The 27,508-nt window shown below is 48.9% G+C and overlaps 2 protein-coding genes across 3 annotated transcripts; one reads left to right on the top strand and one right to left on the bottom strand.

Moving 5' to 3' along the window:
• Positions 1 to 4,697: 4,697 nt before the first annotated feature.
• Positions 4,698 to 22,526, bottom strand: LOC311316571 (adrenodoxin-like). The gene is made up of 4 exons (XM_084447454.1): positions 21,891 to 22,526; positions 8,137 to 8,258; positions 7,646 to 7,775; positions 4,698 to 6,164 (listed from the first exon to the last, which is right to left on the bottom strand). The coding sequence occupies exons 1-4, from the start codon at positions 22,091 to 22,093 to the stop codon at positions 6,056 to 6,058; spliced, it is 564 nt and encodes a 187-aa protein (XP_084303580.1). The 5' UTR covers positions 22,094 to 22,526; the 3' UTR covers positions 4,698 to 6,055.
• A 547-nt stretch (positions 22,527 to 23,073) lies between these two features.
• LOC311316000 (uncharacterized protein) lies at positions 23,074 to 27,255 on the top strand. 2 transcript variants are annotated; one of them, XM_084446740.1, is made up of 12 exons: positions 23,074 to 23,443; positions 24,118 to 24,236; positions 24,333 to 24,414; positions 24,661 to 24,732; positions 25,158 to 25,340; positions 25,430 to 25,519; positions 25,652 to 25,760; positions 25,870 to 25,941; positions 26,055 to 26,269; positions 26,362 to 26,521; positions 26,610 to 26,704; positions 26,807 to 27,255. In XM_084446740.1, the coding sequence occupies exons 7-12, from the start codon at positions 25,733 to 25,735 to the stop codon at positions 26,930 to 26,932; spliced, it is 696 nt and encodes a 231-aa protein (XP_084302866.1). In that variant the 5' UTR covers positions 23,074 to 23,443; positions 24,118 to 24,236; positions 24,333 to 24,414; positions 24,661 to 24,732; positions 25,158 to 25,340; positions 25,430 to 25,519; positions 25,652 to 25,732; the 3' UTR covers positions 26,933 to 27,255. The 2 variants fall into 2 exon arrangements, with proteins under 2 accessions (XP_084302866.1, XP_084302865.1); XM_084446739.1 differs by having other exon boundaries at positions 25,649 to 25,760.
• Positions 27,256 to 27,508: the final 253 nt, after the last annotated feature.

Genomic DNA, 27,508 nt, shown 5'->3' with positions numbered 1-27,508 from the left:
TGCAGGACGGCGCGGCGGCGTGGCGCTGATCCAGCGGGCGAGCTGCTCCAGCCTCTCCTCCATCCCCAACCGCTCCTCGGCCGACTCCCTGGACAGCCTCCTCTCCCCCTCCGCCGCCTGCCCTCCTGCCACCTGCGACACCTGGCGACCCGTAACCGGGGCCGGCCGCGCCGCTGAGCGGCCGCCCGCCTCTGCCGCGCCCCTCCACTCCGCCCCCGGCCCCCCTGTCGTCCCCTCCCCTGCACCCTCCTCCTCCTCCCCGTCCTCAGGCCCCGCCTCCCCTCCCTCCCACGCCCCGGTCCCAGCACCACCTCCACCTCCACCCCTGTGCCCGGTCCGGTGTACTAGTCTCAAAAGCTCCCCGCCTAAGGAGGCCGTTTCCTGGGGTGCCCTGAAGTGCGGCAGGGGGCTGCACCCCAGCACCTGGTTGAAGAGGGCTCGGAGGCTGTCTCTGCAGAAGCAGGAGGAGGAAGAGAAGAAGGTTGCAGTGAGGCCCGCGGTACCGACCTGGTGTTGTTGTTGTTGTTGTTGTCACACAGGCCCACATCATGGCACTGGTAACGTGAAAATGCGGTACTTTCTCTCTTCGTTCTCCCTCTAATCTGTTCCTTCCTCAACCCTCTTCTCTTCTGGTCAGGAGCGAGCGGCGAGACAGACGTGGGTGGACTTGCCCAGGTCCAGCCTGCCCAGTGGGCCCTCTAAGGGAGGGAGGGGCGCCCAGGACCCAGGTCCTCACTCCCCCAGGCAGGACCCAGAGAGCGCCCCCTCACTGGGGCAGACCAACCACTGCGGGTCCCCCTGTTACCAACCCTCCGACAGGCCGCTCACGGTCCGAGAGCTGAGAGAACTACACAGCCAAGCCTGCCTGCTGCACCAGCACAGCAGCACAGGCAGTGATGTCATCAACAAGCGCCAGCCAACAAGAAGAGATGCCATCAAGAAGGGCCCGGCAACAGGAAGTGATGTCATGAAGAAGGGGCAGGCAACTGGAAGTGATGTCATCAACAAGGGCCAAGCAACAGGAAGTGATGTCATCAATGAGGACCACGCAACAGGAAGTGATGCCATCAACAAGGGCCAGGCAAAAGGAAGTGATGCCATTAACAAGGGCCAGGCAACAGGAAGTGATGCCATCAACAAGGACCAGGCAACAGGAAGTGATGCAATCAACAAGTGCCAGGCAACAGGAAGTGATGCCATCAACAAGTGCCAGGCAACAGGAAGTGATGCCGGCACGTCCCAATGTCCGCCACAGGGTGTATTATTCTATGGTCAGAGTGGGCCCTGCCTGTCCCTGGACAGACAGAAGTCCAACTCCCTCACCCCGTCCACGGAGGGCTACCAGGGGGGCAGGCTCTTCCAGAGAAGGGCCTCTGCACCCGGAGCGCCGTGTCTAGACGAGGCCCTGGGTCTGAACCGAGCCTCGACCTTACACCTGGAGAGGCTCCACCGAGAGGCCCGGCTGGACCAGAAGCTGAAGGCGGACCCGGGTCTGAGGGTGTCTGAGGTGGATTCGCAGAGCAGCCGGAGCTCGGAGTCCCGCTTCTGTCTGTCCCCCTCTGCCACCAGAGTGGTGAGGGACTATTTCACCTCTCACAGGCGTAGCAATCCCCAGAGCAGCCAGCAGGTGGCGCTCGCTCTTGTCCAGGGGAAGAGGCACTGGCTGAGAAGGTGCAGTGACCCCATGTTTGAGCCGGACTTTGACCAGCTGCTGTTCGCTGAGGAGTCCTACGTGTGAGACAAGTCAAACAAGCGTGACCGTCGCTATGAAGCTGTCAGACTAGACAAGGCCACGCCAGAACGGAAGAAAAATACTATTTTGCCAAGGCTCATAACCAAGTGCATAAGCTATAATTTATAAGTCGTAGATGACCATATTCATGCTCTTAATGACCACTGTATAATACTCATAAAAGAATCAATTGCATATAATGGTCAATAATAATGCATCTTTTTTGTAAAGAAACAATTGGTTATTTGACTCGATTAGTCAAGGTTTAAGTGTGGTCTCTGACAGGGGTGTAGTGATTACTAAAGAAGTGGGTATACTGTAGCAGAAATGTTAGTTTTTATATTAGTGGTGTTTAAAGAAGTGGGTATACTGTGGGCCCATGGATAAAGAAGTGTGTATACTCTGTATACTGTCCACTATACCCCTGCTCTAAGAGGAGTTCACTGTAGTGACTGGGAAAGAGAGGTGCAGTAGATCTGTCTCTAAGCCTGGACAGAAGACTGTCAACACATCAAACACACTGTGAACCTGAGGCTTGAGAGAAAGCTGACATGCAGCAGTACGTTATGCAGTAGATCACAGAAGCTTACTCAACTTTCCTTGTTATTTTAGTCAGTTCAATTCTAAGGACAATTACTTGCATGCCCTCCCGTTAGTAAAGTTTTAACTCTCGTCTGACACTAGTATCACATCCACTTTTGAAGTATAAAAGAGACTATAGCCAGATTAGCAACCGTTTGCACTTAGACATTTTACTGCAAATGGCAGAGAAGATAAAATGTTGACTGGCAGTTAGATGAGGATTAAATTGTCTGCTTGCAGCTTACCAGCTTGTAGAACCTTTCTCTTAATAGATCACCCTTCTGTCTCTCTGAGATGTGATGTGTTATGTCATCAAAGTGCTTGTTCAGCTTGTGTTTGTCTGCACTTGACAGAAGCTCATTTATCTCTGGATTCCACAAATACCTACAGTACCGCACAGTTGATATGTAGCTCAGAATAGGCAGTATAAGACAGAGCTATTTGTTTTTTATTCTCTACTTAAATTGCTGCCAATGTGTGCATTCATTTATATATTAAGAAGCTTTCTAAAACTATATTTCTCTGTGTAATTCTGATGGCATCGCTCTGTATTTGTGTAAATAAGAAATGATTTGAGCATGAAGCGCTTTATGGCGTTTGTACAAGATACAGCTGCTGCTCTCTGCCATTCCCTCCTTCCACCATACTGTGTGTATGAGTGATATGTAATGCTTAAGGCTATAAGATATAGTTATCCTGATAATAAAATGAAACCACCAGTGGATTTTGCTGTTTGTTTACTGCTGAGGCTGACCTCCCCTCACGACCCCCAGAGCAAATGCTTCCTGCCACTGCCTCAACCAGTGACCTACAGTAGAGGAATGACTGGGACCTACAGTAGAGGAATGACTGGGACCTACAGTAGAGAGGACATGGACCTACAGGAGAGAGAGGACAGGGACCTACAGTAGAGAGAGGACTGGGACCTACAGTAGAGGAAGGATAGGGACCTACAGTAGAGAGGACATGGACCTACAGGAGAGAGAGGACAGGGACCTACAGTAGAGAGAGGACAGTGACCTACAGTAGAGAGGACAGGGACCTACAGTAGAGGAAGGATAGGGACCTACAGTAGAGAGAGGACTGGGACCTACAGTAGAGAGAGGACAGGGACCTACAGTAGAGAGAGGACAGGGACCTACAGTAGAGAGAGGACTGGGACCTACAGTAGAGAGAGGACTGGGACCTACAGTAGAGAGAGGACTGGGACCTACAGTAGAGAGAGGACTGGGACCTACAGTAGAGAGGACTGGGACCTACAGTAGAGAGAGGACAGGGACCTACAGTAGAGAGAGGACATGGACCTACAGGAGAGAGAGGACTGGGACCTACAGTAGAGAGAGGACTGGGACCTACAGTAGAGAGGACTGGGACCTACAGTAGAGAGAGGACATGGACCTACAGTAGAGAGAGGACAGGGACCTACAGTAGAGAGGACTGGGACCTACAGTAGAGAGAGGACTGGGACCTACAGTAGAGGACTGGGACCTACAGTAGAGAGGACTGGGACCTACAGTAGAGAGAGGACTGGGACCTACAGTAGAGAGGACTGGGACCTACAGTAGAGAGAGGACTGGGACCTACAGTAGAGGACTGGGACCTACAGTAGAGAGGACATGGACCTACAGTAGAGAGAGGACAGGGACCTACAGTAGAGAGGACTGGGACCTACAGTAGAGAGGACTGGGACCTACAGTAGAGAGAGGACTGGGACCTACAGTAGAGAGGACTGGGACCTACAGTAATAGGAAGACTGGGACCTACAGTAGAGAGGACTGGGACCTACAGTAGAGAGGACTGGGACCTACAGTAGAGAGAGGACTGGGACCTACAGTAGAGGACTGGGACCTACAGTAGAGAGAGGACTGGGACCTACAGTAGAGAGAGGACAGGGACCTACAGTAGAGGAAGGATAGGGACCTACAGTAGAGGGAAGACTGGGACCTACAGTAATAGGAAGACTGGGACCTACAGTAATAGGAAGACTGGGACCTACAGTAATAGGAAGACTGGGACCTACAGTAATAGGAAGACTGGGACCTACAGTAATAGGAAGACTGGGACATACTGTACAGTAATAAGAAGACTGGGACCTACAGTAATAGGAAGACTGGGACCTGGCCATGTGCTCTGGATTTCCTAGGTCCGTAAGCAACAGTGGCAACACGGTGTGGAGAACCATTCATTTTCTCATAGGTTTTTGCAATGTTTCTTTCTCTTTTTAAGGCCACAATCATTGTAACAGGCAAAAAAAGAAACTCAACATGTGAATCGCGTGGACCTTCCTAGTACATCTGAGTCTCTCTGTTCAGATACAACAGAGGCAGAAAGTCATTAGAAGGATGTTTTATTACAGCTTTTCTCACACTATAAACGGGTGTGTGCTATATACAATCATCTGTAAAACTAGATTACTATTTGGTTATGTGGAGACTGGTATACTAGATAAAAAGTAAGGATATGATTGCTTCACAAAACCAAACAATAAGGTATTTTATTATTATTATTTATGTTATTTATATGCTCAAACTCATACTACTGGTCTTAGTAATAATAGCACTTTCTTCTACAGTCCTGATTCCTCTGGTATGTATGTAGGTAGTGTGTAGGCATGTTCTGTGCATACTACTGTTAAAATATACCGCCTGGCTAAATCCGGTACTTTTACAGAAACGTTAATTAATGTGCACTGTCCCTGTAAAAATAAATACAATTCAACTACACTGAGAACTTGAGATAACAACAAGCAGCTAATTCAAGGTATTGCTTTCATGACATTCAGTAAAGAAGTGGAACACAGTGGTTTACCATGAGGGTCAATGGACTGTAGAAGTAAGCTAGACTCAGTAGAGACAAGAGCAGAGTAGTATTTGCATTGCACACAAAACATTCCCGTAAAATTCTGGAATTCTGACCATCATGATCATGAGACAGACGCAGCAGATATAATCACTCTTCTTTGTTTTCTCATGCAGCTCCTCTCACTCCCTCAAATACAACGTGTGTATGAATGGACCCTTGCACTGGTGAATGCCATTATGATGAGGGAGAGACTTTTGTGTAGAGGGACGGTTGTGTAGAGGGACAGTTTGGGACAGGGGAGACCGGGAGTATGACCAACTTGCCCCCATGATGGGTAGCCTTCAGAATCAAGCCAGCTCCAGCTGAGTTTACCTGAATAAGCAGGGTCTCAAATCAGCCCTATACTCTGTGCCCCTGTGGAGATTTGAGTAGATTGGGGAAGTGAAAGGAACATGCAGTCTGTAGAAGTCATTACCACATCTAGTAGGCCTATCAAATGCATAGGGGTAAGGGTCTATGCGTTGATCTGGGGCGGAGCCTAACAGCTCAATTCCACTGACTCAGGTTGTGGTGCGTTCCGGTTACCGTATGGCAGACGGACTTTACCGTAGCCGGTCTAGACCATGCTTGTGATTCCACCAGGAGCATCCCAGAACCGGCTCTCCGCAGAGCTCAGGTAGAAATACACAGCAGGTCTATTTGTTGACAGATGCCGCATCGGAGACGCATCAAGTAGTAGTAGAGGAAATGGGTAGTTAGGTCCCGCCCTCTGTCGGCCTGGCAGAATATCAAACAAAACGCTGAAGCCGTGTGGAGGACGGAATAACACCTGAGCGCATTCGGAACACCACGCAAACGAGTCAGTGGGATTGAGGCCCGGCTTTAGGTATGTGGCTCTGAGAGGGGGTAACTGGGGGGAGGGGGGGGTAGGGTGGGGCATTAAGAGGATCCGTCTCCGCTCTGTCGGATGTCCGCCACACTCTCAGGCACCCTGGCCGTCATGCCGTCCAGGGCTCTGGTCAGGCAGATCTGGCAGCCCAGACGGGACCTGTGAGAGAGGAGAATCAGGAGACTTAGAGCAGGCTGGCGCGGCGTCTACTTGGAGTGCAGCGTGATTGACATGGTTATTGCGTTAAAGACCTGGCTTATGGCCGTACCGCTACGTTTCCCGCTCCCTTCCCCGAGTCAGCAGGAATGAATTTCAGGAATTTCTGGATGTCTGGGGAGCCCCGGTAGCGCAGTGGGCTGGGGCGCTCACCATGTAAACGCTAGTCCTTACCGCAGCGGCGTGGGTTCGAATCCAGCCCACGCCCTTTGCTGCCTGTCTTCCCCTCTCTCTCCCGCCTCACCTACAGTACACTGTCCAGTCGTAATAAAGCAGAAATGCCTTAAAAATATATATTTAAAGGTGCTCTGTTCGATTTACTGCACTTTTTGTAAAAATAATACAAAAAAAAAAAAAATCCAATATATGCAATAAATAGGTCCAGGGGAGTCATAACTATCTGTACAGAAAATATAGCCAACAGTGTAGTGCCTGTGGAGCAAATGCAGAATTTCTTTTTATTATGAGCGAAGCCAGCCCGGCGCTGTGCCCCACCCCCTGAACTGCACCTTATGGAGTGAAACCGCCCACTTGTGTATATCTGATATGCTGCCCTACTGCCCCATCTAGTGGCCGAAAAAAATCGAACTGAGCACCTTTAAAGAATTTCAAGACGTCTACTGAGGTTTTTTTAACACCTCATTACTAAGTTAACATTTTCATGAAGATTGAGTTTTGATGACAGCCATTTTGCATGCCAGAAGCTTAATTTGAGATTATTGGTGGTCACAGTGTCCAATGCTAAGAGAGCGCCCACCTGATGAGAGGTGCTGGCTAGGGCAACATAACATTCAAATGAAGAAGAATAGCCCAACACTCTTCAGTGAATATCGTAGGTATTTATTTAACCATCATCTAGTAATACCCTGGTGAAGGCTGATGAAATGTCAGTCAAATAAATACCTAATTATATTCACTGAAAATACATGTGGGTGTGTGGCTATTCTTCTTCATCTGCACCGTGTCCAATGCAAACATTCTCAAGAATGCTTTATTTAATTATTTACCAGTAATTAACATATTTCTTTTCCCTGCTCCTCCTCCCGACCCATGAACTTCTGCGCCTCTTTTGACGCAAACTTCTCACGATCCTGGTAAACGATCCTCGGATACACGCCCACTGGGCAGAGAAGCGCAAACCCCCTTTCACCTGCTCTCTGCGCCTGACTCGCTCCTGGGTGTTTCACTTCCTGCACGTCCACTAGGACACTCAACGCGTGATGACAATCTCAAGCCGATAAACTGACCACACATTAAGAATCTACATTCTTACTTTCTTGCCTGAAATGACATTAAAACCTAATAAAGTGTCATATTAAAAATCCTACAGACACATAGGAGTCGCGGGGGGCACTCGAAAATGCCTACCACAGATCATTTCTTCAAATGGGATGTGTGTGTGTGTGTGTGTGTGTGAGACTCACGTGTCAGTGAGTCCGTAGGCCAGGTCCAGCATGTCCATTTCCTCGTCTGAGACTGGGCCCAGCTGCTTAAACACGTCCTCGTCAAAGATTAGGTGACAGGTGGAGCAGGCGAGAGTTCCCTCACACGCACCTGAGGAGAGGAGAAAGAGGAGAGAGACAGGAGGGTCAAACATATTGTCCCTTTGTGATTAGATAGATAGAGAGAGAGAGAGAGAGAGAGAGAGAGAGAGAGAGAGAGAGAGAGAGAGAGAGAGAGAGAGAGAGAGAGAGAGAGAGAGAGAGAGAGAGAGAGAGAGAGAGAGAGAGAGAGAGAGAGAGAGAGAGAGAGAGAGAGAGAGAGAGAGAGAGATAGATAGATAGATAGATAGATAGATAGATAGATAGATAGATAGATAGATAGATAGATAGATAGATAGATGGATAGATAGATAGATGGATGAAGCGTAAGTGTCCTGTGTGTTCCCAGCATGTGACTAGCCTGTCATACTGACCGAAGCCGTCAATGTCGAGCTCCTGGTCGATGATGACGTCTAGGAGACTGTCTCCTGGTGAGCCTTTCACTGTGATCTTCTCCCCATCACGGTTGATGAAGTGGACCGTCACCTTGTTGGATCTGCCAGAGAAAACACACATATGAATGAAGACGCAGGCACACGTGAACACCACACACGCATACGCACACACATACAACACATAAAAAACACACACACACTTGGAACACGACAAACACATAGACACACATACATAGAGAGGGAGAAGTTAACAGTGGTTACATCACTATTAATATTTATTTCCAGATCTTACCAAGAGGGGGGCATGGGATTTATTGTCATTTTTGGAGAGACAGTGCCCCTAGTGGTTATGCATGGTTTTATTTGTTCACAGGGAACCTTAACCCTGTCACATCTACTGTATACCTGCCTAAGTTGCACAATATGTTATGCCTATTTGCAAGTTCAACACACATGAACTGGCTTTCTGGAATGAAACCTGACCATACACAATTCAGAACTGTTGTTCTGACGGGTTATGAAAACAAGTCCTTGCGCAGGTGGCTGGCTGCAGGTGTCACTTTACTGACATGTAAACATGACATGATGTACAGTAGGTGGGATGTACAGTAGCTGGGATGAACAGTAGGTTCACTTACTCTGGACAAAATGTACTTATTGTACAGTAGGCACTATGACTAAATGTAAATGTATAGAACAGCTCTCGTAGGTTTAGGCTTAGAGTGAACCCACGAGGCTAGGTTTAGTCTAGGCCCATTTGCCTCTCAGGTAAATGGCAATGGTTAGGCTAGCACTTGTAAATGATTTGATTTGCAACTGATTTAAAGTCACAGTTCCTTATGTAGAGAAGATCAGCCATTGCAAATAGGATGACTTCATTCAGCCACGTCAGCATATTGTGAAATAATATGTAAAAAAAAGTCTGATAGGTCTTGTCGCCTGGACACATCAGTTCCAATGCTAATCCAGCACAATAAGAGCGGGATAGCCAGTTAGCTCATGAGCTCACAACAACTAGCAGCAGCTTCCATAACATTAATGGTAGCGGTCAGTGGCTAAAGCAGTTACACTGATGCAGGCCATAAAATTTCGTGCGGGATTGCGGGTATCACGCATAATTTTAAGAGATCCCGCAAATCTGACATTTTGGTGCGCGACCATTCCGCACTTCCCATTTCCCAACGTTCGCTACTTATTGTAGGTCAAATGTGTCTCGTGTCCTCGAGAGGATATGCGCCTAGTTGACTGCACATTTGTTTAGTCTCCTGTAGTGATCCTGACCACCAGTCAGGAACGAGGTGGACTGTCAAGTGCACCAAGGGCTGACACATTAGGCCCAAGAGTCAGACATGAGAGACGAGAGGCCTACGGTGGCAGATCCGGCCCAAGAACCTGGGACAGACCGGACAGATAGTAATAAATATTATAAGCGGATCCCTCTAAAAAACGGATGAATGAATAATGAATGGTCCACACACACATGGAACTGACAAAGGCCCGGCTAGCACTGGGAAAGTGATAAGAAACCCCCCCCCCCCCCCCCATCCGGCTCAGGCCTGGCGCTTATCAGAAGTGCAGGAATCAAAGGAGCTGTGTTGGAAGGACTGCCTGAGAAACAACAACAGCATTTAGTGTGTAAAGATGCGAATAACAGGCTTAAAAGAAGAAGATGTCATCAATTAGTAACACTGCTTAGAGTTGAATATCATTTATTGGAAATGATAAACTGGAATGATAAGCTGTTGAATGCAGGGATTGTTAATCTGCCAGGGAGGAGAGAAGAACTGTGATCATCCGAAGAGGTGATGTAAGCACCCTGCCCTCCTGGAAGGAGGTTCAAAAAACAGCTCGCGAGGAGGGAGAGGCCCTTCTTTCCATCAACAGAGGAATGGAGGAAGTCAGACTTCTTTCCATCAACAGAGGAATGGAGGAAGTCAGACTTCTTTCCATCAACAGAGGAATGGAGGAAGTCAGAATTCTTTCCATCAACAGAGGAATGGAGGAAGTCAGAATTCTTTCCATCAACAGAGGAATGGAGGAAGTCAGACTTCTTTCCATCAACAGAGGAATGGAGGAAGTCAGACTTCTTTCCATCAACAGAGGCGTGGAAGAAGTCAGAGGCTGGAGACCTGGGAGCTATTCTCTTTCATGTTGTTCTTTGTAACCTGTATTTTTCATGTAACTGGATTATCTGTAATTTATGTATAACATCAACTTTTATATAAAGATTTTTACCCTTGCATCAGATATTTTCTCCTCGCCTTTATTGGTTTGGTGAGTATTGAATTGATATATCTTGCTTGAGTCATTGAATTGATGATTGAGATTTAGCTTAAAGGTCTTACAGCAGGGCGATTAGGCCCGTCCGCCCAGGTCGACTAAAGAGCATCTAACCTGGGCCTTTCCTCCGGAGAGGGAGGTTGAAGAGGAATGCGTGTGTGTGAGTTGACACTGAGGAGTTGACCTTTGAGCTGTGAGCACGAACAGAGGTCTAAATCAAGTGGCACCGCTCTGATAGAGAGAGCGCATTGGAGCACACCCATATTTGGGAGAGAGAGGAGGTGGAGAGGAGGAGGAGATGCATTTTAAGAGAAGCTGTGACTGATTGACCCATGTGATGGTAGTTTAAGCAAGAACATATTAGATTCATGAGCCACGGATAACAATAAAAACCTGGTGGTGAGGTGGTAAGCCGTGGTAGGGACTTCACATAATAAGCCATCACCTTGAGGTCAATAGGTCAGTAGCCTACTCTTCAACATCTCCTTTTTTTTTATTTTTTACTATTTATGATGAGTAAAATCAAATCAGATTCTTTATTCGTCACATGTAGTGTACAGTAAAATGTTGCTCGTATTTCATTGTAGAACTGCGCACAGCGCATTGATGCGCTCAGCCCCTCTGTCCCTCTCTCCCTCGCACACACGCTGGCCCCGTCTGTAAACAGCCCCTCCTCCGCTCCTCTCCGTGCGCTCACATGTCGAAGACAGCTGAGTAGAATCAATCCGGAGTAGCCCCACACGAATGGTTAGTGATATCATGAGCACCTCTGCACAAATTTGTCCAAAACCGATGCAGTTAGTTAACTCTGATAAATTAGTATGTTAAAGGACAATGCTCGTTTTTGACAACCTGGACCTTATTTACGACATATTATAAGACGTTTGACTCACCGAGATCACTTTGGTGTAGTTCGGAGGCATGTAGAAGAAATTAAAAATCCAGCGCGAGCCAGTATATCCATGTAATGGCGGTGGTCGGGGCACTTTGAATGCAGTTTCTAAAAATCTATTTTCTGCCGCGAAACGGTTGTTTTCATCAATCTGTCTTGATAATTCGCTAGTTGTGCTTACATAGAGAGCATAGGCCTGTTGTGAATAACTCTGAATAACTGCAGCAACAGCCGCCTGTTGTTCAGATGCGCGGCAGACCATATCATAGGTGCTATTCCAGCGAGTTGGACAGTCGTTGATGAGTTTGTGTTGTGGGAGTCCCAGCAGGGCCTGCTTGGACCGTAGGAGGCAGCCATCAGTGGGAGACTTCGCGAAATGGGCCGCAGTTTGTTTTAGTCTGGTGAGTGGGACATCGATTGCCCTGATGTCAAGCCCCTTGCGCACGGCCAGATTTATTGTATGAGCCACACAGGGGATGTGTGTGGTTCCCATATGGGTTTTGATGGCATTTATGTAGTTTAGCGCATTATCTGTTGTAACTGAAAGCACTGATTCACGTTTAACGCCAAAGCTAGCCAGGGACTCACAGATTGCATCACTGACGTGTGACGCATCGTGCCGGCCTCTCAACTCGCGCGTTGACAGCACATAGTCCTGCATTTCCCATTCATCGGACAGTACATGAGCTGTCACTGTCACATAAGCATCAGTGGCAACCGAGGTCCAGCCATCCGTGGTTAGGGCCACATGCTGGTCATTAAGAATAGTTTTTAGGTTTGCGCATGTGGTGTCGTACAGTTTCACTATCCTATTGGTCACCGTCCCCCGAGAAGGAACTTTATAGCGCGGTTCCATTTCCTTACATAAATTGGCAAATCCCTCACCATCAACAACACTTATAGGACGCATGTCCTTGCAGATAAACTCGGCTATTTTGTTGGTTATCGCCTCTTGCTTTACTGGGGGGAGGTTGGCAGTTGGAGGGAAGAATGTTGTCATCTTCGGTTGTTCGCCAGTGGCTCCTCGTTCGTTTTCTTACTCCAGTCCCGCGGGTGGTGTTACGGCGGCACCACCGCGCGCATTCCCCTCCGCTCCTCCGAGCTTGCCGGTGGCCCGACGCAACGTGCGTCGGTCCGGCTCTACCCCGCGGCGTTCGGGGTCTCCTGAATTCCCGCCTCCTGAGAGTATCCCTGAGACGCCCAGCACCTCAGCACGCGCACAGCGCGCGCTCCAACGCCACAGGTGAAGGCAATCGTGGTGATTAGTGAACGCGCTTACGGCTGAGTGCTGCGCACCGGGTCCCAATCATCATCATCGCCTGCCTACAAGAACCCTGGTTTTCTCCATGCTCATCGCCAGAACTTCCCATAGAATTCCTGTGGCAAGTACCCTAGCCAGCGTAGCCTACCTTGTTGATTGCTGTCCGTATCTCTGTTTTTGCTTATCCATTTTTTCTCGTTCCGTTTTACTTTCCCTCCAGACCCAGTGTGCAGTGCTCGGCTTGCCTGCTATCACCACCCCTGGACTGAAACACGGATTCCCTGACCCCCCTTCTGGATATGGACTTTGACTACGGATTACGGATATTGGACATTGTTTGCTGATCGCCTGACCCCTGCCTGTTTATCGTTTTTGACCTTGCCTACTGGACTTATTAATTTATTATTAAACCGCCCTTTGGGCTTTGCATTTTTCTCTGCCTCCGGTGTCGTGCGTTTGGGTCCAAATCCAACCCAGTCATAACAGAAGATCTGGCCAGTATGGACCCAGCCGACACTGGAGAGCAGTGGACCCAGCCCCAGCGTGAACCTCACCTAGCTAACCCCAAGCCATATGATGGGACCTTCTCTGAGTGTAGGGGCTTCCTCATGCAGTGTGGATACATTTTCCAACATCAACCCAGCATGTATTGGTCTGACGCTGCACGGGTGGGCTACATTGCTACACTCACCACTGGGGAGGCTCTGAAGTGGGTCCAGGCAGCCCTGGGTCCGGGCAGTCACCTCCGCGATGACTATGCTGCTTTTGAGGCCGAGTTAAGGCTAGTTTTTGATCATGCGGCTGATGGTCAGGACGTTAATGCCCGTCTCACCACCATCCAGCAGGGTGGCCGCTCCGTGGCTGCCTACGCTACCGAGTTCCGCACCCTGGCTATGGGTAGCGGGTGGAACGACGTCGGTCTGCGCAGCGAGTTCCGACGAGGCCTGAGCGAGACTCTCAAGGACGCGCTGGTCAGGGACCGCCCCACCTCCCTTAACCAACTCATCTTTCTCGCTATGGAAATCGACGAACGCAACCAGGAGAGGAAGCGTGAGAAGGCGCTGCGTCATCCCGCCCCCTCTGGTCGCTCTCCGGGCAACTCCTCCACCGTTCCACTTACCCTGACCATGCCTGCTCTCACCAGCGAAGAGCCCATGCAAGTGGGTAGGGCTCGCCTCACGGCTGTTGAGAAGGACCGAAGGAGGGCACTGGGATTATGTCTCTACTGTGGAGCTAAGGGCCATCTGAGGGACAACTGTCCCACTCTGCCAAGAAGAGTAGGCTCACCAGCCAGGAGGGGATTTCTGGTGAGCCGTGTTACCCATTCCCCACCATCTGTCAGCCCTGCCCGGTTCGAAGTTACCCTCGCCTGGCACGGGCAGACGCTTACCATCGGTGCGCTCATTGACTCTGGGGCTGATGACAACTTTGTGGATGCGCACCTTGCCGCCTCAGCGGCTTTCCCCCTCGCCGCCCTGGAAACCCCTCTCACCGTCTCGGCCTTGGATGGACACGACCTAGGCCCCCTCACACACCGGACCGAGCCACTGACCATGACAATTTCCGGAAATCACGTGGAGGAGATCCGGTTCTACATTCTTGAGACCCCCCGGGCTCCTCTCATTCTGGGCCGACCATGGCTGGAGCTCCATGTGCCGCATGTCAGCTACGGCCCCGGCCGCATTCTGAGCTGGAGCACGGCCTGTTACGCGCGGTGCCTCCGTGCTGCTCAGACTCCCTCCCTGTCGTCTCGGCCGCCCCCTGCTCCCCCCGACCTCTCCACCGTGCCAGAGGTTTACCACGACCTGGGAGAGGCCTTCAGCAAGGAGCGCGCCCGCACCCTTCCCCCGCACCGGCCCTACGACTGCGGCATTGAGCTCCGCCCCGGCGCCCAGCTCCCAGTTAGTCGCCTGTACAACCTCTCCCTCCCTGAGAAGGCGGCTATGGACAGCTACATCTCTGAGTGTCTGGCTGAGGGCCTCATCCGACCCACTCTCTCCCCGGTGGCGGCGGGGTTCTTCTTCGTGAAGAAGAAGGGTGGGGACCTCAGGCCATGCATTGACTACCGGGAGCTGAACGCCATCACCATCAGGAACACGTACCCTCTCCCCCTCATGAGTTCCAACTTCGAACCCCTCCTGGAGGCCACCATCTTCACGAAATTGGACCTCCGGAACGCCTACCACCTGGTTCGAATCCATGAGGGGGATGAGTGGAAGACCGCGTTCAAAACTCCCCGAGGCCATTACGAATACCTAGTCATGCCGTTTGGCCTCACCAACGCCCCCTCCGTGTTCCAGGCTATGATGAATGACATCCTCCGGGACATGCTGGATATCTTTGTTGTGCTCTACCTCGACGACATCCTGGTGTTCTCCAGGAGCGCTGAGGAACACGTCCAGCACGTCCGCCTTGTCATCCAGCGTCTCCTGGAGAACCGCCTCTTCATCAAGGCCGAGAAGTGCACCTTCCACACTCCCTCTGTGGAGTTCCTGGGACTTATTGTGGAAGGTGGACAAACTCGGCCTGATCCCAAGAAGATCCAGGCTGTCGTCGAGTGGAGCCAACCCACCACCCGTAAGCAGCTGCAGTCCTTCCTTGGCTTCGCCAACTTCTACCGGCGATTCATACGGGACTACAGCCGGGTGGCCGCTCCCCTCACTGCCCTCACCTCCTCTCTGCGTCCTTATACCTGGACACCTGCAGCCAGTGCCGCCTTCACCGACCTCAAGAGGCGGTTCACCTCCGCGCCGGTCCTGCTTCATCCCGACCCCTCGAGGCCCTTCACCGTGGAGGTGGACGCTTCAGACACGGGTCTCGGCGGGGTTCTCTCACAACAGTCAGCGGCCGACCAGAAGATGCATCCCTGCGCCTTCTTCTCCCGCCGCTTCACACCTGCAGAGGAGAACTACGACATCGGCAACAGGGAGCTGCTGGCTGTTGTGGAGGCCTTCCAGGAGTGGCGGCACTAGCTAGAGGGCGCGGAGCACCCCGTCACCGTCTGGTCGGACCACAAGAACCTGACCTACCTCAGGTCGGCCAGGCGGCTGACCTCCCGTCAGGCGCGCTGGGCCCTGTACCTCGGACGGTTTAATTTCCACATCACTTACCGTCCGGGGTCCAAGAACACCAAGGCTGACGCACTGTCTCGGCTTTATGCGGCAGGGGAGGATCTTACCACTCCGGACACTATTCTTCCCGCCTCCCGGGTGATCGGGGTGGTCACCATGAACGTCGAGGCAGTGGTCAGGAGGGCCCAGCGCACCCAACCCGACCCCCGGACTGGCCCGCCCAACCGGCTGTTCGTCCCGGCTGCCGTCCGGACCCGTTTCCTCCAGTGGGGACATGCGAGCCGGTTTGCCTGCCACCCGGGTTCCCACCGTACGCTGTCTTTCCTACGCCGGCGGTTCTGGTGGCCCACCATGGCAGCGGACGTCAGAGAGTTCGTCTCCGCCTGCACCACCTGCGTCCGCAGCAAGGCATCCCACCAGCCGCCGGCTGGCCTGTTGCGACCCCTTCCTGTGCCCAGTCGTCCGTGGTCACACATCGCTCTGGACTTCGTGACCGGTCTCCCTCCCTCCCGGGGAAACACCACCATCCTCACCATTGTGGACCGGTTTTCGAAGTCTGTGCGCCTCGTGGCCCTACCCAAGCTCCCCACCTCGATGGAGACGGCGGAGCTGCTGACTGAGCACGTCTTTCGGCTCTACGGTCTGCCCCAGGATGTGGTGTCTGACCGTGGACCCCAGTTCACGTCTCAGGTATGGAGGGCATTCTGTGCGGGGATTGGGGCCACGGTCAGTCTCTCTTCTGGTTACCATCCACAGACCAACGGCCAGGCGGAGAGAGCCAACCAGAGCCTGGAGTCAGCCCTCCGGTGCATGTCCTCCCTTCACGCTTCCTCCTGGAGTCAGGACCTGCCCTGGGTCGAGTACTCACTGAACGCCATGGTCAGCGAGTCCACCGGCATGTCCCCCTTCGAGTGCTCCCTGGGGTTCCAACCTCCCCTGTTCCTGCTCCAGGAGGCCGAGGCGTCGGTGCCGTCAGTCCAGGCTCATCTCCGCCGGTGCCAGGGGGTCTGGTCCGCAGTGCGGTCCGCCCTGCTCCGCGCTACGGCGCGCGCCTCCCGCGGTGCCAACCGGCGGCGTGTCCCGGCCCCGGTGTACCAGGTCGGTCAACGGGTTTACCTCTCCACTGCTGACCTGCCCCTCCACGTCTCCTCCAGGAAGCTGGCGTCGAGGTTCATCGGGCCCTACCTCATCGACCGGGTCGTCAACCCCGCCGCTGTCCGGTTGGTTCTCCCCACCTCCCTTCGCCGGGTCCATCCGGTTTTCCATGTGTCTCGGGTCAAGCCCGTCGTCACCAGCGCCCTCGTGCCACCGGCTCCCGCGCCGCCCCCTCCGCAGCTGGTGGATGGCCACCCTCAGTGGGCGGTGAGGCGGCTGCTGAAGGTCCGCCGCCAAGGCCGCGGGTTCCAATACCTGGTCGACTGGGTGGGGTATGGCCCGGAGGAACGGAGCTGGGTTCCTCGGTCCCAGATCATGACCCCTGTTCTCCTCCGCGACTTCTACCGGGCCCATCCTGATGCCCCCGGTCGGTCGCCAGGTGGCTCCCGCTTGGGGGGGGGTCCTGTTACGGCGGCACCACCGCGCGCATTCCCCTCCGCTCCTCCGAGCTTGCCGGTGGCCCGACGCAACGTGCGTCGGTCCGGCTCTACCCCGCGGCGTTCGGGGTCTCCCGAATTCCCGCCTCCTGAGAGTATCCCTGAGACGCCCAGCACCTCAGCACGCGCACAGCGCGCGCTCCAACGCCACAGGTGAAGGCAATCGTGGTGATTAGTGAACGCGCTTACGGCTGAGTGCTGCGCACCGGGTCCCAATCATCATCATCGCCTGCCTACAAGAACCCTGGTTTTCTCCATGCTCATCGCCAGAACTTCCCATAGAATTCCTGTGGCAAGTACCCTAGCCAGCGTAGCCTACCTTGTTGATTGCTGTCCGTATCTCTGTTTTTGCTTATCCATTTTTTCTCGTTCCGTTTTACTTTCCCTCCAGACCCAGTGTGCAGTGCTCGGCTTGCCTGCTATCACCACCCCTGGACTGAAACACGGATTCCCTGACCCCCCTTCTGGATATGGACTTTGACTACGGATTACGGATATTGGACATTGTTTGCTGATCGCCTGACCCCTGCCTGTTTATCGTTTTTGACCTTGCCTACTGGACTTATTAATTTATTATTAAACCGCCCTTTGGGCTTTGCCTTTTTCTCTGCCTCCGGTGTCGTGCGTTTGGGTCCAAATCCAACCCAGTCATAACAGGTGGGACACCGTCATATGGCTCCTCAGGTTGCTTGTGGTATTGGAATATACCACGCTTGCTCTGCAGAGCTTGCATATAACCCGTTTCTTATCTTTGACCTCGCCATTGATGGCCACAAATCCAAAAAAATCCCAAACAGGGCTCCTACTGCTAGCTAATGGGACCAGCTCTTCCTCCATTTTCACTTTTCTCACTAACAAATGTATTTTTGGCGCGCAGGAAATGAACTTTTCATGCATGAACATGATTCGCTGCATACAATTTATATATAGTATTAATTATTAATAATATTCGAATTCTCAAATTTAGGTTCAAACTTTTTTTTTTTTTAAATAAATTCGAATATATTTCGAACTTCGAATTTTTTTTGACAGCCCTACTGTACAGTAGTGCAGAGTAAGTTCTCTATTGTATAGACAATGTGTTCAATTGCTCAAGTGTTGTCAGGTGTTGATTCAAGTGATAGTGTACAGTAGTGCAGAGTCAATTGTCTATTGTATAGACGAGGTGTTCAATTGCTCAAGTGTTGTCAGGTGTTGGTTCGAGTGTACAGTGGCGCAGAGTCAGTTGTTTATAGTACTCTGGTTGTACTATACATAGGCCCTCACTCTAATTATAACAATGGCACACATGCCACCCCCTGGACCAACAAGTGAACACGTGACACCTTGCACCTTGTCTATACAATAGACAACTGACTATGCACCACTGTACACTCGAACACTCGAACCAACAACTGACAACACTTGAGCAATTGAACACCTTGTCTATACAATAGACCAGTGGTTCTCAAACGGTGTGCCGCGGCACACCCGTGTGCCGTGAGGCAAGTCCGGGTGTGCCATGCAATTTTGTGACAATTTATGTAAAGTAATAATAATAATAATAAATAAATAAATATTATAATGGTTATTTTATTATTAGTTCATGGCCTGGGTAAATATTCGATTCGGATTGGCTGGAATAGTTCATAATCGAATTCGAAATGTTCCCACTGACATCAGCCGCGCCCCAGGCAGACAGAGAGCGCGCTGTATTTGCTGCGCACCTTGATTCATAGTCGACATAAACAACGCAAGCTACGTTGTGAACGCAAGCTCCAACATGAATCGAGAGCTTGCGTTCTGTGTTTTGTTTTGTGGAAACGCAAGGAATTGCACTTTTGCTTGCGTCAAGTGACAAATTTCGGCATGACACACGCAAGGACGCAACGAGATCTTGCGAAGCTTGCGCTTATGTAGTTTGCGTCAACTATGAATCCGGCCTAAAAGAGAGGTTTGAGCGCTACTTCCCACGTGTGGACAACATCGAGGACTATGACTGGATTCGAGACCCATTCAACCAGGAAGCATCAACAGAAAATCTCACTTTGAGAGAGAGAGAGGAATGTGCAGAGCTCCGTATGGACCGCACACTGAAACTCAAATTGAGAGAGCTCCCTCTGGATCAGTTTTGGTTGGCTTCTGCATCAGAGTACCCGACCATCTCCAGCCACGCTATTGAGCAACTTCTTCAGTTCCCCACTACCTAACTGTGTGAGCTGGCGTTCTCTACTCTGGTGTATAAGAACAAGAGCAGGTCGCGCCTCTCTGTTGAACAGGACTTGCGAGTGGCCCTCTCTTCAGTACCACCAAGGATTTAGAAAATCTGCGGCCAGTGACAGGCACATGTGTCTCTAGCTTGTAAGTAGATAAAACCTATTGATATTAGTAAATGTTACTGATTCAATTTTAAATTACACTTATAATTTCTTTAACACATTATAGGCTAATTAGGCCTACAATTTGGCAACACATTATAATAAGGATCTGTTAGCCTCATTTCAATAACTATTCATTCATAATTAAATAATCATCAAGTTGTATATACATATAAATGATGAATAGATAATAAGATATTATATTTCTGAAACTTTCTAAAATATGAATAGTCTTTTTTCTGTGCTTTTGTGCTGTGCTTCCAGGATCCCATTCCAGTTCATCCTGCTTGCCTCACCTGCACACTCACAGCACAATTTTAGACTAAAGTTTTTTGTTTTTTTAACTGTATGCATACTCAGTTTAATTGTGTTTAGTAGTTCCTGTTATACAAATTAGTTTTCATTCTCAGGCCTTCTCTCTGTAAAGAGTGATTACTGTACACCAGGGATAAGCCTACTGCTGTCTCAGGCCAGATCTACCCCTCCTCTCTCTCTCTCCTCTCTCTCTCTTTCTCTCCTCTCTCTCTCCTTCTCTCCTCTCTCTCTCTCTCTCGCTCTCACACACACACACACACACACACACACACACACACACACACACACACACACACACACACACACACACACACACACACACGCACTTCTGTCTCTTCCTCTTAAGTTCCATGACCTCACATTAATGTTGTGACCTGTCTGGTTTAATGGGTGTATTGCTGCTTTGATTTAAATCTATAAAGCTTTAAATTAATTCTTCAATTATTTTGTTAATAAATATTTTGAGTTATAGGCTATAGATGTTTGTATTGTTTGGCATTAGCAAATAGGCATTAAATAAAAATTAACAGTGAGTCATAAGAGTAATAGCACGTGTTATATGGGCTATTTTGCATGGATATGAACATAGGTGTGCCTTGAGCTTTTGGCTTGCCCTTTGGTGTGCCTTGGGCAGAAAAAGTTTGAGAACCACTGCAATAGACAACTAACACTGTACTACTGTATACATGTGCATTACATGCCTCTCTTCTTTACAAAGATGGTCACAACAACAACATGTCCTGAGAGCACTTGCAAAATAACAACTTATGGCTACTTTTAATGTGCATGTCTGTATGTTTAATAAAGCATTTAGGAAAAGTTCAATAAAGACTTAAGTATTACCTATTCTATTGAGTACTATGTTTACAATTGTTAATTCAGGATATTATTACAATTGACCTTTCAAGTCTGCTTACACTTAGATTACTTAGCTAAGAACCATTTTAATTACAATTTACTTCTAAGGGCAAATACTTTGCTTTCATATCTTCATATCAATATAATATCAAGATCCTAGTAAATGTCCAAATAACCCACTGTGTCCTGGGTCTACTTATTCAGCACCTAAAGGGAAGTGCAAAACAGCAAGACCTTTATCCAGAAACAAAAGTTGAACCCATTGCAGCAAAATAGCTAACATTACAGGAATCATCAGTGTAACTGCTTTAGCCACTGACCGCTACCATTAATGTTATGGAAGTTGCTGCTAGTTGTTGTGAGCCCATGAGCTTACTGGCTATCCCGCTCTCATTGTGCTGGATTAGCATTGGAAGCATTGGAACTGATGTGTCCAGGTGACAAGACCCATTTTTATTTATCAGACATTACCGTTCTACCAGTCCCGCACAGAAACAAGCCAGCCAACACACATAAGCCAGGCTTGACCTGGCCTGGTTGGGTGGTATTTGCACTTTGGCATGGAATATGTGTACTTCTACCACCTTTGGGGACAATTAAGACTTCGCAAAACGTGTGATTAAACTCAAGTAAGTAAGAAAGTCTCCAAATCCCCCCCATCTGAGAAACATAGGGGGGAATATCCCCCCAGTTTGAAAAATGAATTTTAAGCACTGCTAATGATTCCTGTAACGTTAGCTATGCTGCAATTGGTTCAGCTTCTGTTTATGGACAAAGGTAAGAGATAAAAAGATTGGAGTGAAAGGATGAACGTGTGAATGCCAGCCCGATGTTATTAAAATGAAGGTAAAGGGTTAAGATTCTCTGACTAGCCTAACGTCACTCAGCTAGGATGCTAGAGGATGCCACTGGTTGTGTGATTCTACAATCTTGACATGCTTCAAAATGAGAGATCAGAAAGCTGCTTGTATTGGTAAAGTCCCACACTGCTCCACAACTTTTCGGCATTTTCGATACACCAGATTTGACAGTCAGGCTACAAACGTCGTATTCCAGACCTTCTGTTAAAACGTTACTCCTGATCAAAGGAGCAGCCGTGTACTGTACCTGAGGGGTCGTGTGGAGGTGCTGAAGTCCCTCGGTCCTGGCTGGCCTGTCCTGCTCCTGGGACGGGTCAATAACAGACTCTCAAGGGACGACGTTGAGTACTTAACATTTGTAGTCGATGAAACTGCAGCGCCAGTTCGTAGTAGGGAACTTTCTAGCAACGAAATCTGGAATAATCTTTTTGTTGCTGTCACCAGGGCCATTGCTTGTTAACTGTTGTTGGTAGAAATTTGTAGCTAGCGAAATTAATAAAAAACGGTTGAAGGAAAATGACTTTGTCCGTCTACTGAATCTAGCAAGCTAACGTTAGCTATCACCCCGCACACGGACAAGCAAGCAGGCTAGCTAGCAAACTTCTAGTATTAATTCAGCTGCCTAAAGTTAATTAGCTTTAGCAAGCTAGCTGGCTAGTCCTCTCTGCTCTCTCTGCCTGTGTCACTTACATTGCATAACACAGTTACATAGCTAGTGCATATATAACCGATCGTTTTAAAGACTATAGGTAACGTTATTGTAAACATGCGGCCAAACAAACTATGTCCAGTTCCGGGATTTTTCCAAATCGCAAATTTGCTGCCTATGGTTATTATATCGATATTACTAGCTACAGAGGTTAGCTAGCCTGCTCTCCGATTTCCTGACAGTCTCTCACGTGCGAGCAGGGTTGCCAGATTGGTGTGATGTTTTCCAGCCCAATGAGTGCTCAAAATCCGCCGAATGTGATAAAAAACCGCCCAAATATTATAGTATATAATATATAGCAGTGCATGCTAAGAAAAATGCCTTTCAGTTGAAATACCGAAAATAATAATAACTCGTGGTAAACTGCAACACACGCCTACACATATGTCACACGCACAGCCTACAACCCTACTAACACAGTACGTAAAACTGACGGGACACATTGGTGTAATTGTGGTAACTTTGCGACGTCACCAGCAGCGGACCTAGCTGACACCTAGCTGACACTTGCCTTTTCAGTCGCAAAATAACCAAAATAGCCGTCCTCAAGTACACTGTAAGGGAACGTAGCCGCCACTGCTGCTTAAATCCGTAACTACGATGTAATTAAATAACGTGACAATGTGGTTAGATCACAGTCCCAATCTGACTTTATTGGAAATGTGTCACAGTGGGTCAGAACATTTGTAAATTACTTAGGTTTTAAAATAAATTTTGAAGTCATACAGTTACAGAATTGTAATAATGAGGAGAAATCCTGCATGTCTGTTTTGTGTGTAATTTCTCATTTACAGTTAATATTAACACTAAAGATTTGCAGTCTAGGCCTAATAAAAATAATGATAAAAAATATGCCTATAAATAAAGTCCTAATTTTGCAACCTAAATGTGAGCAATGAACGCTGAGCAGTGAACGTAGAATGCAAGGCATTGGGCTACTTTGTTAGGTGAAGTTACACACTCTGTGCCAGTAGGTGGCTGTATGCACATCCGCCACTAAACCCAGCGAAGGAGAAGAAGAACGAGAACGGGTTCCGTTCTGAACAGAAGCGATTGAGAAAGACCAACACGCCCGCGACAACACAGATCTTGTAAGTATCTCAATTTCAATGTATACATTAGTATGTATACATACTATGTATTTTGGTATCGTCCCAGATAAAACACCAACGTTATGTGCAAGCTACCCTATTGTAATGATTATCTATATGCAGATGCTTTCCAATGTTAGCTAACTAGCTAGCCAGCTAACGTGATTAGCCTTTTTCTGTACATGGCTAGCTAAGTAGCCTACGTAAAATTACTCTCGCAATTATTGTTAAAACGTTCGCTTTTGTGTAATTGTAGCTTAAATTATAATGTTGGCTTGGCAACGTGAGAATATTTCAGTTGTGTACACTATAACTTTTATGAAGTGTTGTTGTGGGCCATTGTTTCCTAATTACAGGCTCGCGCGAGCTCCTGCACGTTCGTACTGTTTCATTGCTTGGAATAAAATGTGATAATTAGCTTACTCATTGATTTCGCATTAACCCACGACACCGTTAGTATGTGTTTGTTTTTAGGCATTCATTTTTCCGATTTTAACGTTAACAGAATACAAGAAGCCCCAACAACGGAGCTAGGCTAGCTAGCAGGATTGTTATAGCAGCCATCTTGGCTTTTGGCACGTGGTCCTGTGGAGTGTGCATGTCAGCCAACGAGAGGGTCACCCACCCACTTTCTCTCTCTCTCTCCCTCCCTCTCTCCCCTCCCATGCTCTCAGTTGCCAACCTCCCAGTTCTTGTTTGAACTGAGCAAGAAGCAGGTGAGCGGGGCAGGAAGAGGCGCTAAGACGGGGCCAGGCGTGGCCAGGGGCAGTCCTGGGACAGCACCACAGGCTCTGTGAGTCTTGTTCAGTTGAATGCCCTCATGAGTATTAACAGAAGAGCACCATATCCATATGCACACATACACTCTAACATGTCGCTCTCTCCTCAGCTCAGCCCAATGGTCTCTGATGGTTCTGTCTGGCCAGCCCTGAGGTGGAGAAACACCTGATCATCAATAAAGGCAGGCACACGTAAGTACAAATGCACATACGTTTCCATAGACGGGATAAACAAATGGGAATATTGATATTGAGTTAAATGTTAGCGGTAGACATGTGAGATTCATAAGACGCATCACTGACGCCAGTGACGCCACAATATCAGGGAAATTGAGCAATTGCTTCCCTGTAGTGCAAACTTGCAAGATTCGCTCAGTTATTAACCCTTCTTGCCTTTTTTGTTGTTGGTTTTCTCTCTCCTCCTTCCTCTCTGTGCAGTTCTCCTGTGTGCTGAGCCGCTATCCCATGTATTGCCACTGATGACAGGGTAGAGCTCAGCCCCATGCAGAAGTGAGTGATGAGGAGAGGGAAGATCATTTTCCCGTTTTTTTTCCCTCCAGTTTTAGGAACCGTCTCAAGAATGTGTTCCCCACTTTTATGCCTTTAAATCAGGGTTGGAGTATTCCAGGTGTTTGGCCATGGCCATGAACACCAGTAGAGGAGGGAACCAAGTGTCTCATTCTCTCTCCACAGTTGTGTGGTTGTAACCCCCCACTAGCTACATATTCATTCAATCTTTATTTAACCTCGTGAATCAATTGAGAGTAAGCTCTCATTTACAATGACGTATAATCACTCTATATTTGAACTTGTACTACAGGTGAGATAATCCTTTTTAATGGTCTCTCTCATTCGCTCTCCTAGCTGTGATGTTAGAGTTGTGCAAGACTTGGGTGTTCTCCTGCTCTGAGTGCCCATTCTCCTATACCTCCCAGATCTACCTCCACAAGCACATCAAGAGGAGCCATGACAACCTCTGTCTCTGCTGAGGAACACACAGAGCATTATGAAGTAGCCAGTGCCTTGGCGAAGGTGTTTGAGCAGCAGTCATCAATGGATTAACTCCCAAGACACAAGGGAGAGACAGCGCAACACACGCTATGACTCCAGTGACGAAGGTAATATAATAAAGTGCATTCAACAGTCCCAAAAGAGTACTACTTGAGTTGACTAATCTGAGCTAATTTACCTCTACTATATGTTCCAGTGCCCAGGCAGCCGGTCGGCAGAACTCAGACCAGACCAGCTATGCCAGGTGCCAGAGCCGGAAGGCCTGCTCTGCCAGTTTTCAATGCAGGTATCCATGCATGTTTGTGTTGGTGAAATGTCTATGCATATTTGCACACTTACAGTTAACTCAGGACTTTCGGAAGACTCATGTACTCTGTTCACTAATTCGCTCATCTCACATCTCACTACTCGGCAGTAGATGTTCATCGCCCGGGTCCTTTGAGCCAAGGCGCTGTGAGCCCAGGCCCTTCAGCCCTTCAGACGTCCAGGCACGAGCAGCATGCATCAGCGATTAGCACCCAGACCAGGTCAGGGTCTGACATGTCTCATGTCGAGTTGATTCTTCCCCTTATGCCAGAATCACTACGCCGCCAGCACCATAGTTTCCTGCTCATCCCTTTATCCTCTGGTTTTCAGGTAGTTCTCTGATGCCATCGCCTGTGAGACCAACAGCTCCAGCTGTGTTGCCATCAAGCTCTGCAGATGCTGGTATGCTGAATTTTGTGAACTACTTCATGCTGCATGTAGGGATATACTTTGAGCTGAATATCCATTATGGGACCGTACAATTACTTATAGCCACATCTGTGTTTAATATCCAGACTTCCAGAGGATGATGTGTCAGCAGTTCTCCAGCGTCATGCAGAGTCTGAGGGAGATGGCACAGACAATGATGAGGCTGGAGCAGAGACTGTCCGGCGAGTCTGCAGACAGCTATGGGGGAGCAGTACTGGATGACCTGCACCCTGCTAAAACGGAGGAGGAGCTGCTGGTCTTGGAGGAGCAGCTGAAGGACAAGGATCATCAAAGGAAGATGGTGAGTAACTTCAGGGCAGAACTTTGTTCCTTATTTTTGCAGGGAAGTGTTAAGGTAATGTAAAAGTAAATGATTGTCTTTATGTTTTGCAGACACGATATCTGAGTTCCATTGGCGGCAAAGATCTGCCAGATGTGGTCCGGCGGGTGCTGTCAGCCATTGCCATACACAGAGTGTGGTGTGTCTACAGCGTCCATGGGAAGAGGGGGAAGAAGCCTCTGAAGAATATGACCCTCTACAATGTCATATTACGTAAGGGATTGTTCATATTTTCGCAAAATAATACATTGTCTTTGCTTCATGCCATGTGCATTGAAACCATTCCCTTTTTGGTTAAAAGGTGCAGTTATGGCCTGTAAGCCAAGCACCACTGTGACGGAGGTGTCTGCCCAGCTGCAGGAGATGCTGAAACATGCCCCTGCTCGATGCAAAAAGGTATGTGATGTCAGGCAGTTAATTTTCTCGTATCCAGTGACATGGCACGCTTCCAATGAACGTATGCGACTTGCTTTTACAGCCATTTCATTATGTCCTTAGGCATCTGATCCAGCCCAGCTGACCTCCCCAGCCCAGCCCCTGACCGCAGCTCCAGCCCTGACCACAGTGGAGTATTCAGATGAGGATGACCTCTTCTGCCCAGACCCTCGATTCAGATGTGGGTGACCCCCAGCTCGTCTCCCTAAACCTGCCTTTCCAGCCTGCCAGGATGGATGCCTTTTTTGTAAATAGATTTTGTAAATTTTAACCTTTTTTTGTGGGATACAACGGTCTGTTCCCGGTCTGCCTGCCACAGAATGCGCACTGTTTCATTTTTGTTTTTAGAACTTTTGCAATTGTCAGATAATGGGTTGCTAGCCAGAGCTTGTACATGCTTTTTTTTGCTTTTCTGGCTATGCGTAATGTGACAGACCGTAAACCTCATCCTTGTAAATATGTATACTTTTAATTTGTAATGTACTTTGTGTAATAAAATGTTCTAAACTGTTAATGGTGTTCAGTCTTATATTGGTTTGTATCATAATGCTTGCTGCTATATCCCCATATAGCATTAATTCGTTTTTGAACTGGTAAATGCTAAATATAGCCAGTGGTACTGCAAATGCTAAATGTAGCCAGTGGTCAGTAAGTGACCATATTTGCACCGTGCGAAAAAGACGTGCAGACCAAGTCATATAAATACCTGTAAATCTAGTGTCAGCCAGGTGAGTTTATGACGGAGGTTCCTGCCCACGTGATCAC

The sequence above is a fragment of the Borostomias antarcticus genome, assembly GCF_949987555.1.
Source record: "Borostomias antarcticus genome assembly, chromosome: 12".
Taxonomy (NCBI): Eukaryota; Metazoa; Chordata; class Actinopteri; order Stomiiformes; family Stomiidae; genus Borostomias; species Borostomias antarcticus.
This window is presented reverse-complemented; position numbering and strand designations above follow the sequence as displayed.